Source organism: Ambystoma mexicanum, chromosome 4q (assembly GCF_040938575.1).
Source record: "Ambystoma mexicanum isolate Mex_15411 chromosome 4q, UKY_AmexF1_1, whole genome shotgun sequence".
NCBI classification, from domain to species: Eukaryota; Metazoa; Chordata; class Amphibia; order Caudata; family Ambystomatidae; genus Ambystoma; species Ambystoma mexicanum.
The window spans coordinates 542,804,948-542,819,299 of NC_090928.1; the positions used below are offsets into that span (position 1 = coordinate 542,804,948).

Here is a 14,352-nt window from a genome sequence, read left to right on the forward strand (position 1 = left end):
CGTAACCAGCCCATTCAATTAAATACCACAGGTTCCGCTGTCTGCGCCTTGAATCCAATATCTTCTTGACCTCATACTCCGTTTGTCCTTCCTTGGTGATGGCTGGCGGTCTCTGTACTCGTGTTCCCAGAAATGCGGGTTAAAGGAGAGACACATGAAATACAGGATGTATTTTCAATGTTTCAGGCAATTTTAATTCAACAGCCATTGGTGATATACATGTTATCACTTCATACGGACCAATGAATCTGGGAGCAAATTTACGATATCCTGCCAATGGTAAATTACGTGTGGATAACCATACTTTGTCACCTATTTGATACTTAGGGGCTTCCCGTCTCCCTTTGTCTGCCTGCGTCTTATAATCCTTCTTGGCTTTCTCCAAATTCACTCTAGCCTTTTGTCTTAGGGCCAAAAGATATTCTTTCCTCTCCTGTAATGCTGGAAAGTTTGCCACTGACGGTAACTGTTCTGGTAACATGTTCAGTTCTTGTCCATACAAACATTCATTAGGTGACATCCCTAGTGAAACATGTTCAGTGTTGTTGTATGTAAACTCTGCTAGCCATAAAGCCTGAACCCATGATTCCATACCATCATGCAAATAACATCGTAAATATTGCTCCAAAGTCTGATTGACACGCTCTGTTTGTCCATCAGTCTGTGGATGATAACTGGTGGATAATGCGCATTCAATACCCAGCATTGCACAAAAAGCACGCCAAAACTTCGAAGTAAACTGTGGGCCCCTATCCGACACAATACTTTGTGGCAAACCATGCAACCGAACAATGTTTTGTAGGAATAATTCTGCCAGTTTCCCTGCACTAGGAATACCTTGACAAGGCACAAAATGAGCTTGTTTGGACAGATAATCCACTACCACCCAAATAGTGTCATAATGCTTATTCTGAGGCAAGTCAGTTATGAAATCCATTGAAATATGAGTCCACACCTTCTCCGGGGTAAGCAAGGGCTGCAACAGTCCTGCTTTCCTTACATGATCTGCCTTACACTGTGTGCATGTTTCACATTTTTTAACATAATCAATTGTATCCTGTCTTAAAGTTGACCACCAAAAGTACCTAGTCAACATTGCTTGTGTCTTTTTCCTTCCTGCGTGCCCTGCCAAAGGAGAGTTATGACACCAATGCAGTGCTTTATTTTGTAAACCCCGAGTAGGTAAATATAACTTCCCTGCATAGTACGGAAGACCTTCTTTAACCGTCTCCAAAGGGTCCTTAGTGCCCCATGCCACATTCATGTTTTTCTTCATTTCTTTTTTCACCTGTCTTAATAGACTATTCGTTATCGCTCCCACCACCCTTTCCACTAGAAGTATAGTCTTCACCTCTGGCACCACATTTTCCAAGTTTTTCTGCCTGGATAGTGCATCAGCCTTACCATTTTTCTTTCCTGGTCTGAAAGTTACCAAAAAGTCAAATTCATTGAAATATTGTGACCACCGCAACTGTCCGGGGCTTAAAGTGTGTGCGGTCTTGAAGTATTGAAGATTCTTATGGTCAGTTACTACCACCACTTGATGTCTCGCTCCCATAAGATAATGTCTCCACTCCAGAAATGCTGCCCGTATAGCCAATAATTCCTTGTCCGTAATGGAGTAATTCTGCTCACAACTCGTAAGTTTCCGGCAATAGAAAGCCACCGGATGCCACTTCCCTTCTCCATCTTTTAGTGACAACACTGCCCCCACCGCTGTATTTGAGGCATCAGTTTCTACTTGAAAAGGTTTTTCAGGATTTGGGTGTCTCAGCACAGGAGCAGAGGTAAAGGCCAATTTTAGTGTGACAAATGCTTTCTCTGCTTCTTGGTCCCAACTAAACCCAGAAGACTTTCTTAACAACTTAGTTATGGGCGTAACAATTTGTGAAAAATTCGAAATGAATCTCCTGTAAAAGTTAGCAAATCCCAAAAAGGACTGAATGTCTTTGATACATTGAGGCACTGGCCAGTCAATGACTGCATGTACTTTCTTCTGATCCATTACAATACCTGTGGGAGTGAGTATGAACCCGAGAAATTCCACCTTAGTAGTGTGGAATTCACATTTTTCCAACTTCACACATAATTCATGCTCCTGTAGTTTATTTAACACCAAACGCACATGCTCAATGTGTTGTTCTTCTGAGGCAGAATAAATCAAGATATCATCAATATATACAATGACGAATATGTCCAGAAACTCTCTCAATACATCTTGCATAAAATATTGAAATGCGGCAGGTGCATTACACAAGCCAAATGGCATAACTAAATATTCAAATAGTCCAAATTTAGTTCTGAAGGCCGTTTTCCACTCATCTCCACTCTTTACTCGAATCAAATGGTATGCCCCTCTCAAGTCCAACTTAGTATAAATCACTGCTGATTTTACCTGATCCAACAGAACTGAAATTAAAGGCAAAGGATATCTGTTTTTTATTGTTACCTTGTTCAATGCTCTACAGTCAATACAGGTTCTAAGTGTTCCCTCTTTTTTAGGCACAAAAAACAAAGGAGATGACACTGGTGAGGTAGAATGTCTAATGAACCCTTTTTGTAACATCTCATCCAAATACTCCTTCAAATGTTGATTTTCTTTTTATGTTAGTGCATAAATAGGACTGCATGGTAACTTCGCCCCAGCCTCTAATTCGATCACACAGTCATAAGAGCGATGTGGAGGAAACCTCTCAGCTCCCTTTTTGTCAAACACTTCTGCGAACTCCACATACTGCCTAGGAATGCCAATCCCCACAGCCCCCACCACTTGTGAGTCACCTGTCTGATCCGCCAGAAATAGAGCCGGCCCTACCCCTTCCTTCAAATGTTCTTCACACTCTGACCCAGTGAAAGATACCTCTCTGGTGACCCAATCAATACGAGGATTGTGTAAGATCAGCCATGGCATACCCAAAATAAGACCAAAATGCAGAGCTGCAATCAAATCCAACACAATCTCCTCCACATGCCCTGATTCACATCTCATCTGAATTGGTTGTGTTTGTTGGCAAATAGGACCAGAAATCAAGGGAGAACCATCCACATACTGTACACCTTCCACCTGTGCTTTATCTCTCAATGGTAGTCCCAACTTCCTTGCCAAACCGATATCAATAAAATTGCCTGTCGCACCTGAATCCACCATAGCTGACACCATTTGTTTTGTGCATGCAAAAAATAATGTTACCAACAGATACACATGAGAGTTCTTGTGATCCATCGTATTAGCTGCCCAACTTGGGAACTTCTTCAAACTGGGGCCTGACCCTTGAGTTCCCACTAAGGTCGGCCCAATCCTTTTCCCGCCTCCACCTTACTCCCATCGCTCCTTCCGACCTTCTTTGGCGTATTAGGGCATGTTCTTATGTAATGGCCGGATTGTCCACAATACAAACATAAGTTATTCACCTTGCGCTGTTCTTTCTCGGTTGCTGACAAGGGTCCCCTTACGCCCCCAATTTGCATGGGCTCTCCATCGCTACTCTTTCCTCCCCTACCCTTGTCCAATCTTACAAAAGGTACCATCTCTGGTTTCTTCTTGTCACCCTTCCTTTCATTCATACGATGGTCTAACCTCAAAGCTAGATCAATCATCGCCGTACAGGAACTCGGTTGTGGTTCCACCTGGGCCATCGCATCTTTCAATTCCTCCCTGAGTCCCTGATAAAACAGAACTGTCTGTTTATTTTCCGGCCAATCTGTCTCTATTACCAACCAATTGAATTGCGTAACATAGGATACTAAATCACGTGACCCTTGTTTTAAGGCTAACAATTCCTTATCCTGAGCTAATGAAACTTCTCTTCGATCAAATAAACGTCAAAATTATGTCAAAAACTGATCCCAATTGTATAGCAAGGGGTCATCCTTTTGCACCAATGGCATAGCCCATGCTGCTGCATCCCCTGTTAGATAAGATATCACAAACGCTGCCCTAGCTTGTATAGTTTCGAACGCAGCGGGTTTACACAGAAAGTGTAATCTACATTGCGTCAAAAAGGTCATATACTTACTCGGATCCCCCGCAAATCTTTCTGGTGATGCTAATGGCAAACTGCTGGGTGCTTGTACAACAACAGTAGAGGTCCTGCCTGTGACACCCCCTGTGGACGTTCCCGCTCCCTCCAAGGGAGTACCCTGGGCCACTGAGCCTTGAACTTGAGCCTTAAGAGCGTTAGATTCCTGTCTGGCATGTGCTAATTCTGCTTGAATTGCTCGTAATGTCGTTAGCACGTCTGTTAACGAAGGAGGATTCAAATCCATTTGGCTTGGGTGGTTTAAATACCCCTAAAATCGGGGGCTGATAATTCTGTCAAGTCTAATAAGGAGACAGGGTGTCAACCCCCTCTCCCGAACCACAGAAGCCGAATAGATCGACCCTCCCACCGTGGTTGGCACGGGCCTCTGAATGGAAATACACAGATAACCACATGGCAGCCAATGGGGGGAAGACAGTGTTAGGGAAAGGGGGTGGAATGACAAAGGAAAGGTAGGGAACAGACAACATGCATTTGCCATACAATACTTAATCCTGAACCAAAATATAGCCTAGTACTTCCTACTTGATACTAGCTGTCTTACTAGCCTCCTAAGCGCTTAGGCTTCTTAATTACCCTATACCATGACCATACTTATGACCGTGTAGTATAACATGTAGCTAACACATAGCGGACAAGAGCGATACGAACTGCATGGCACATACAAGGGAAACTCCCTTACATGAAGTCAACATACACATGGCCCCAAGGGCTGACATTGAACATGAGCAAACAGAAGCAGTAACATAACCCAATTTTTCCCTTCAGAATCGGAATTAACAGTCTTGCCCTTTATCTCTCAGGAGAAATGTTCCTGCGGTAAGTATTGCCGCATACTTTTCCTGGAGATAATGTTACATACAACCCGTGGGCTTGCCAAACTTAATTGAGTCTTTTAACGTATCAAGTAAACATAATTCTTGCCAATATAAACAAACACGTATCAGGATACTTATCTTCGAGTCCGGGTGACTCAGAAGTACACCCGGACGATCTGATATGACGCCGTGAAAACGCTGCCGCCCCGTGGAGCAGCTGCCGCGTATAGAAGCGAAGGCAGCGGTCTGAGAGGGAGGAATTGTTCACCGCTGTGGCCCGGGAGATATGGGGAGAGCTGCGCGGATGCTCGCGTTGCCTCCCAAGTTAACCAGCAAGATTAACCATGCTCGGGCCAGACGCTCTCCTTTTCTGCCGAAAGCCTTTGTCCGCCTTCATGGACATAAATCACTCGCTCTTCCTCTTGCGTTCCTCACACACGCCGTTGTGGCCGCCCGTGCTGCATAACATTAATTATCAGCACCTGTGCAAGGGCGGTCAACGGCTAAATATACCAGTAATGAACTCCAGCTGTCTCTTAGCTCGAATCTGGGACTACATTGCGCCTCTAAGCATGCTGGGAATTGTAGTTTTTTCCCTATTTCCTAAAATATTGTCGTCTAGGCTTGCCCCAGACCCAATTCCTGACATTTCTAGCATCACACCACATCTCTAAATAATTTGACAAGAGTGGACAGATTGTGAACTTATGAGAGACAGAAAAGCCACAATGGACAATGTTTAATTTATTATGATAATACCTAACATGTCAATAAATGATATTCACTTCAGTTAGACATAGGTGTAATGTCTAGAAATAGATGGCAGAGACCAACAAGAGAATTTATGTACTAGATATCGACAAGAGAGCTTTTCAGGATGGATTCATAAGACTAGCCATAAGTAACAATGTACTATGTTTACGACAACATTAAACATGACAACAAATTATATTTTAATCCATTGTATATTTGTGTACTGTCTGGTAAGAGAAGGCTTAAACCAACCAAAAAAGCTGCTTTTGGTAGAAACACAAATTGAGAAATTATCTATAAATTAAGATAACACATGAGTTAGAATGTGCACCCGAATGAGACAGAAATGGAAAATTGTGGATACACCATAACTATTCAAGATCTTTATTGTTCCAAAAACATGGATAAGAGATTGTATAAAGAGGGTATTATATAGTAGTTCAACCCCACACAAGTAGTGATTAACTGCAAGACTCAATATATCACAACTAGAATTCTCAACTCCATTCTGTTAAATTAACATTTAAATACAGTTAATCTTTAAAACTCATTAATTTGGACACTATACCATGAGGAACAGACCATTTGCTTTAATTGCCCAATAGAATAACGAGTATGGATATAGTAAGTACCATAGGCCCATATATTTATGGGCAACTTTAAATACATGTTTTTGAACAACATATGTGACCATCTTTTCATCGATTGTCAATGTAATATCAGACTCTTTCCACTAGAGAAGTTATCAAAAATAACAGATTCAACTTAGTAAATCCAGAATGCTTTTTTGTTACCCATCGTTTTTTGTTAGTGACAACTTTGAATTACTAATCAGATATTGACATAACTAAACCTAAGATGATCACTTAGACCAAAAAAACTATTATGTCCATGGGAAACACACATAGTAGTTTCTTGCATATATATATTTTTATTATAATTTCATATTCTCCAACAAGATCATATATTAATGAGGGAATTCTTTTGTGATTCATATTAAGCACCATCACAAATTATAACCAATTATGACTTGTATTCTATCATAAGGAATTCAACCCGATAACATTAACATTTTACGTCGTTATTTTTACAATGGTGACGACACCTACGTCAAACGTGACATGATGACGTCACTACAATGTAATGACGCTACCATAGTAAGCGGCCATCTTAGTTGTTGCGCTTGAGAGAGGCAACCCTATCACCATGCGAAAATGCTGATACCTATCCTAGGTAACGTATCTTCCATAATCCTGAATGTTTTCTTGAATTTTTCATTGAACCTGATTTAGACACATAATATTGGAACACAACCACTTCAATAGAGTTGTGCTTGGTTACAGTGCACTACGGGAACTCTTTACGTATTCGATACGGGCATTAGCCTTCAAATGAAATTCTCCACTACGTTACTCTTCTACTTTGACCCTACTGACACAGGCAATTAGACGATGCCTCCATTATGGGAGATCATCGAAATATATTTTTAATTCCTATTACTTAATAAGAAACACTATGCTTTTGACAGATTTAGAGGGAACATTTCAGCCATATATGCAAAGGAAATCTAACCAAAGGAATTAAGATCTAACAGCAGCAACAACTATCAAGTTAGTATTGGAATACAACGGCTAATGTAAGTAGTAGGCCAATAAGAGATGGGTCTTTCACCTATAAAGAATTGGTACTTAATGTCACATAATTTATTTAGGGAGCATACGAAATAATGAAGGGAACAAAAAAGGAAATAACTCTGATGTACAAATGAGCTTGGTCTCAGAGGAAAGGAAAGTACTGGATCCTTCACGATCAATAGAAAAAAGACAGGTCAGCACTTGGTGAATATTTGAACAAAAAAGGAAATAACTCTGATGTACAAATGAGCTTGGTCTCAGAGGAAAGGAAAGTACTGGATCCTTCACGATCAATAGAAAAAAGACAGGTCAGCACTTGGTGAATATTTTTGGAATATATATATATATATATATATATATATATATACACACACACACAGTGTTTGGTATCGCTTTTTACAGTGCACGAATGTTAATGATCACAATAGCGTTCTATTTTTTATAAAAAGTATTGGATTTTGCAAATTTAAGGTTACTTTGAAAAATGAAAGGTTATGAAAATTTAAATTAAATATCTTTCTCTATGAGCACAATACATAGCCAGATACATTAGTGGTTTTTGAATTTCTGATTTATTGATAACGCAGCTTAATTCATAATAACTGTACAAATATCATAACTGTACAAATATCCTGAAACACTGAAGAAATTACTAATTGTATTATTTCTGAATACATTATTTATAGAAAGAATAGCCCCTGAAGAAGAGATAAACAGTCTAGAAAAACGCGTTGGACATTAAAAAACTTAATTTGAAGAAAAACAGCTTGAAAAGTTTTTATTTGAAAATACAACTTGAATATTGAGTAACACATTTATGTTGAATTACATGGCCTGCGGTAGCGGCCATGTAGTTATGGTTAAGTTGCTTATCCCATAGGAAGAGCACTTTTTGGGCGGCTTATAACTTTGCTCCCCCTGGAAGAATCCTCACCAAAAAAAGTCAAACAAAAGTATATGGCCCACTCTGATTTTTTTTGCGAAGTTTGGTGAGATTTGGTCCAAGAGGGGAAAAGTTTTAGAGGGGTCCCAAAATATCTTTTTGACATAATGGGAAAAAACTTTGCTCATGCCTACAGCCCAAACCGCTGGACGGATTTTCACCAAATTTGCGGCAGGAGCGGCGGCTTGGTCCCGAAAGCGTGCTTTTGTTAATTTGGTGTAAATCCGTCCAGTAGTTTTTTTTAAATGAGTAAAACGTGAGGCAAAAATATTTGTGATATCTATGTCCACTCTGCGGACTCACTTCCCTGTTCGATCCGCGGACTGGCCTCTGATTGGCTGTACTGTCTGCAGACTGGCCTCCGATTGGCCAGAAAATTCACTGACTTTAGCGTGATCCGCGGACATCGGGACGCACTGGCTGACTGGCTGGTGGGAAAATGTGAAATGCGTCGGTTTTCCTGGAGCGCCCGCCATCTTGGATTCGCAGACTTTTTTGGGGTCCGCGGACAGTGCAGTGAAAACATTTTTTTAAAAGCAGCATTTCACTTGTCAAACTCAACAAGGAATCTCTGGGGATGTGGGGGGGATGAGGATTGGATTGGATATAGCCATAAGAAGCCAAAAAACGGGTTGTTTCACCGACGGCGGAGGCGTCCCGCTGTAGGAAGAATAATCCTTCCTTCTTGCGGCATCCCGCTATAGGAACCCGGGTTGCTAATGGCCTTTATCCCCCATTTCAGGCGCTGCAATGGACGATAATGGTCAGTAGCCCTCCTTATTTATTTATAATGCACCAATGCCCTCATACATCAGGCTGTGTGGTTACAGTATTTGTTGAGGAAGTTGAGGTGGAGGAAGACAGCTTACTACTTGCTGAGAAAGGAATAACCTTTCTGAGAGCATTGCGGTCATTGGATTTGGTGTGGTGGCGCATGGAGGTGGTCCCATAGGAGTACTGTCTAGGCAGTCTGTGATTGAGTGCACTCAGTGCATTTCACTTTGGTAGCTTTAGCTTTTGGTACACTCTCAACAGTAGCAAAGAACTGGCACACCCATGATTCGATCTTGGTGCTAGAGATAGGCACTTCCTCTACTTCATCTTCTTGGTCCTCTTCATTGTCTTTGAAAGTACTGCGCTTTTTTTTTTGTAAAGGTCCTCCAGTTGGTGGTGGTGGTGGCTCTTGGGGAGGAGGGATGGCTATAACTGATGTCATTTTTGAGATAAATAGCAGTTTTGATAAAATTCTTCCAAGTATGTACTGTGTACTAGATTGGTAATGGATAATGAGTATGAACAGGTGTAGGAGGTGTGCAAGGGACATTTTGAAGTTGAAAGTTCCTAGATCAGTAGAAAATGCAGTTCAGAACTGTCCACGAAGGACGGATCTTATTGTGAAGTGCAGACGGGTTCCCGGACCCGTCATCATGCCGCGCGCCAGCGCATGGTCATGTGGCGCTGTCCTGAAGGTCCGCAATGAAGTCACATGTTCGTAGACGTCTACGGATGCAAAACTAGTTGAAATAGTTGCAAAAAGTGTATAGAAGTGTTAAAAATTAATCTAGAAGGTGGGAGATGGCAGAGTTTTAAGGTGACACTTTATAAACTGGACACAAATATTGTTATATTTGGTAAATATGATATTAGTAAGTTGTAGGAAAATTGCACACTCTGGTAAAAACACATGAAATTCACTGAAATAACGTTGTTAAAGGGACATTATGGTTAAGTTGGACTAATAAAAACCTATGAAATTCAATGAAAAAACTTTTTTTAAAAAAGGGACGTTATGGTTAAGTTGCACTAATAAAAACCTATGAAATTCAATAGAAACACTTTGCTAAGGGGACGTTATGGTTACAAGTAAAATCGAAAAACCCCTGAAATTCGCCAGTTATGGTAAGCTAAGCAACCATAACTCGCGCCACCACCGTGCACTGCTAAGACTCACACCCAGGACATCAAAGATGACATCACAAATATCATTGATGACATCACTGATGACATCACACGTGCATTTACTTTTCATACAAGGGGTTGTGAAGGTAATGTTGGCAAAAAAGTATTAGGGATTATGGGGAAATGTGTAATAAACTACATACTTCCTTACGCAATGTAGTGTTCTAAAGAACATTCCATTGCAGTTTTCTTTCTAGTACAGGAACCTACTCATACATAAATGTAGGTATTGGCTGCAGCATACACCACAGAGGTGCTATATTTGTAATTTTCCTAAGTTTTATAATAAAACGGTGAATGTTCTGTATCAGACTTTTCCGTACTGTGAAACATGTACTAAGTAGCTAATAATGCATCACGTACTACATATTTCTACTAATACACACAAAACATAAATAGACTACAATGCATACAAATATGAGGCGTATATATGGAGAGTAAAGTAAGCAAACAAGAGGCAGTGTCATTAGCAACTGCGTATAATCTATATGATTGTATTCATGGACAAAAATGATTGCTGTGTTTCAGGCCTGCTTTTTGCTTAGTGTAAGAACATGTGAGAATAGCAATATCTATAAATGTAATACCTTTTGAAAGTTAAGTTTCTGACTATAAGTAAATAAAACCACCTGGCCTAGATATGGCAGTGAACAAAAAAGAAGGGGTATCAATGAAGCCCTGAATGTAGAGGTTGGAATTCCAATATATTATCCCATTCTCTCTAAGTAACCCCATTCATGCAAGGATTTTTATGGTCACTTTTATTCTCTTGTTATCAGTTCCTGTTGTTTAGCTTAGACAGTTAGTAATTTGTCACATTTGTCCTGACCTTCACCGCTGAGATGAGTCCAGCGGACCCACGTGCCACCCGATCAACAGCCAATTGCAGCCCGGCATCCCCTATAGAGCAGGCTGTGCCATACAGCCCCTCCAATCCACACTGCATACATGCCAACCTTCCCGATTTAGGCTGGAGACTCCCGATTTTTCAGCGAAAAATCGGGCTATTTTTCACTGTCTCCCGCCTGAAATAGCTGTAGCCCGAATGCATTCCAATGGGGAAATGTTGGTCTCCCGATTTCCCTTTGGAAATCTCCCTCCCAGCTGTGTCTGAATGTTGGCATGTATGACACTGTGATTTTGTAAATGCTTCTTATAATATGCTGCCCGTGTTACCTTTGGCAGAACGCTCTCGGGCAGCAGAGTTCTTTGCTTGCATACTTTATTTTATATAAAGTTTGTTATCCTTGCAACCTATCTCTTGGTCTTATTCCCTGACTGGGCATGTTATCTTTACTTTTGCCTATTGTGAGGACACGTGTTTGTGCCTGCCTTCTGGATTTTGAATCCCAGCAAAGTTTTTAGCCACAAAAATACCTCAGATCCTATGGTGCTCTGCCTACATTTGAGGATCATATTTAAATGCACATGCTTTCATTTCCTGTTGTATGCTTTTGGCAAGAAATGATTTGTACAAGCCTCTTATGTCCGATACTCTTTAACCTGAATGAATAAAAAAGAATATAGGGAGCCAGTGGAATTTTTGTGAGTGCACTCAGGTGGGTGGGCGCGGGTGAGATATCATCACCACCACCAACAGCAGCAACAAGCACTGAACTAGGAAGGAGAGCAGCACAACACAGCAGTACACGCAGCATCAGATTATGGCGGCGGCCATGTTAGAAAAGAGGCGATTACCATTCAAATGCATTTCGACACCTACAAAAACGATATTCAAGCGCAACATGTTTAGTATTAGTGAACTAAAAATATCTAACAGTTTCAAAAATGGAAACATTTTAAATGTTAACATTTCCTTAAATGTACTTTCAAATTGTGGCGCGTCAATTGTTTGTATATGAATTATTCGATGCATAGTTGCTGAACGGCTTCACTTGATTCCTCACAAGTATTCTTCTGTGTAGTATCAGTTAGCGGTGCCCTCTATTGGTCGTTTTCATATTATATTTCCTTCTGAAATGGCCGCCCAGATAGTCCCAGTTCTTCCGCAGTCTTCAGCGGAACCTGCCAATTGCATGCAGGGTTAACAGAGTGGCAGAAACAAAACAAGGGAGGCAGGGGAGCTGACACACCCCTCCCGACTCCTTGCAATGCACAGACTGACAGCCCCGCACGGCCGCTGCACAATGTAAACAGTGCGGGAGGATGGGCGGGCCCCGCACGCTGCAGCCCTTGCATTAATGCACAGAAGCTGAAGCTACAAACCTACCACACAGCCACAGGTCTTCTGCTCAGTCTTTGTGTCAGCCCAGGAGAAGAAATACCAAATATCTCCTTTAAAACAAATTAATACCGAGCTTCTGCCCCGGATGGTGCTGGCTTTACAATGAGGCCGTGCTGAGGTCGCCAACCCGCAGCAGCCGAGGGGGCACTGGCTGGGGACTGAGCTATGCCGAACCTAAAAAGCAGCAAGAGCAGGAAGAACAAGCGCGCTAACAGCAGCGGCGACGACGAGCAAGAGAACGGGGCCCTGGCAGCGGCTGCACTGGGGCTGGGGGGCCAAGGGACATTGGCTGCAGCGGGGGCTGCCGCACCCCCGGTGGCAGCTGCAGCAACAGCGCAGGTGGCAGCCGCAGCTCCCCCGGCAGCAGCGGGCCCGAACCCCGCGGCAGCAAGCGACACCCGCAGCGGTGAGCAGCACTATGGGGGCGGTGGGACAGTTTTCATGTACAGTAGAAAGTACATCGCAGCAAGAGCCATTGTATGGAAGTGTAAAATAAGTGCAGCACTTCAGCTTCTTCTAGCCGTCCATTGCACACAACCTGTGGATCACGCCCTCGCAGCATGCCTATCCTGTACAGTATCATCACTACTAGTATTTTACTTAATGTACCTTGCACAGCAGAATCCAAGTATTGCATGCCGCCTTCCCTGCAGTAGGGCAGAATAACTGACTGCACCCCAATGATTCTCTCTGCAGCAGGACACAACATTGCCTCCCGACATACCCATTGCTCGCATGCTCTAAGAACAACGTTGCCTGCCTTCCAATTGCAATATCCTTCAGCACACAGCCCTGCCAGCTGCTCCTTGCGTGCTCCTACTTGTAGCAGCACTCACCAAGCCAGCCTTCATCTGCATCCTCCACTTGAACAAGAATATCAACACAATCTCCTCTCTTTCACATTCCCTCTCTGAAGCAGCTCCTGGCCCAGGCCTGTGCTTATTCATGGGTAATATTTCTTCCATCTCCAAAATTCCATTGGGTCTGCTTGTTTTTGCACGCATGCAAATACAGCCGGACACCAGCATTACCTGCATTGTCCTGTAAGCTTCTGGCAACAGTAACCCACGTTGCCTGTCCTCCTAGATACCCCACACTGCCAGCAGGACAGTATTTGGTGTGCGAGACTCGAGTCGCACTCAGACGTGTGATGTACTTGCTCAGAGTTTATGTAGAAACTGTCCTCATGCATGGTGTCTCGAGTTATGAGGGAAATAGGTGCCCATAGTAATAGTACTTCAGTGCAGGAAAGGAGAAAACACTGCAGTTGTAGGGGTAAAGTGCGCATGGTGAAGCCGGTGAACGTTCCTAATTACACATTGTACCCCAGTCCCCATCCCACCTTGTCGCAGGTCTTTGATGTTCCAGTCTCCCAACAAACGGTATAACGTTACCTTTATCCCTATAGACACCAAATAATGCCACTTTTATATACACGGTTACTCTGCAACGGGTGTGCTTTTTGTGTGCATATTGTGCAATCAGCAAATCGATTTTCAATATTTGTCCATGCTGTCTACTAGCATTACAAAACACCCCTCTCCACCCATCAAATTAGGGATATTGACACCATTAACACCCATGACGAAAACGACGCTCAAGGGTTGGACTAGACAGCAATGCTTGCCTTTCTACGTTTGAAAACATCAATTCAAAGACACGTGGCGGTCTAGGTCAATCCGTGAATTGTTGTATGCAGCTGCTTATGACGTAGTGCATTCATTCGGTGTCTTGGAACAAACTACTCAGCGCTCCGCACTGGGCATATCCTTTGTATTGCCTGCTTTGCACTTGTTTAACCTGGTTGCAGAGCATGGGTTGGTAATGAGAGACACTAAAAGGAAAATCTCACGTAGCGATTAGGCACGTACACTATAACTAAATATGTGCCCCAAACATTGAATCTTTGTCTTTAATACTCAACAGCTACATATTGACTTGATTAACATCAAAGTGTAGA

General features: G+C 42.3%; 1 protein-coding gene and 1 long non-coding RNA gene across 2 annotated transcripts in view; one reads left to right on the forward strand and one right to left on the reverse strand.

Moving 5' to 3' along the window:
* LOC138467835 (uncharacterized) overlaps positions 1–13,498 on the reverse strand; it is a 210,991-nt gene extending 197,493 nt beyond the window's left edge. Inside the window, exon 1 of the long non-coding RNA XR_011268157.1 lies at positions 13,002–13,498. This is a non-coding gene — a long non-coding RNA (uncharacterized lncRNA). The remainder of the gene's footprint in view (positions 1–13,001) is intronic.
* HECA (hdc homolog, cell cycle regulator) overlaps positions 12,134–14,352 on the forward strand; it is a 437,124-nt gene continuing 434,905 nt past the window's right edge. Inside the window, exon 1 of the mRNA XM_069608112.1 lies at positions 12,134–12,798. Within this exon, the coding sequence (XP_069464213.1) occupies positions 12,558–12,798 (241 nt within the window). The 5' untranslated portion in view covers positions 12,134–12,557. The remainder of the gene's footprint in view (positions 12,799–14,352) is intronic.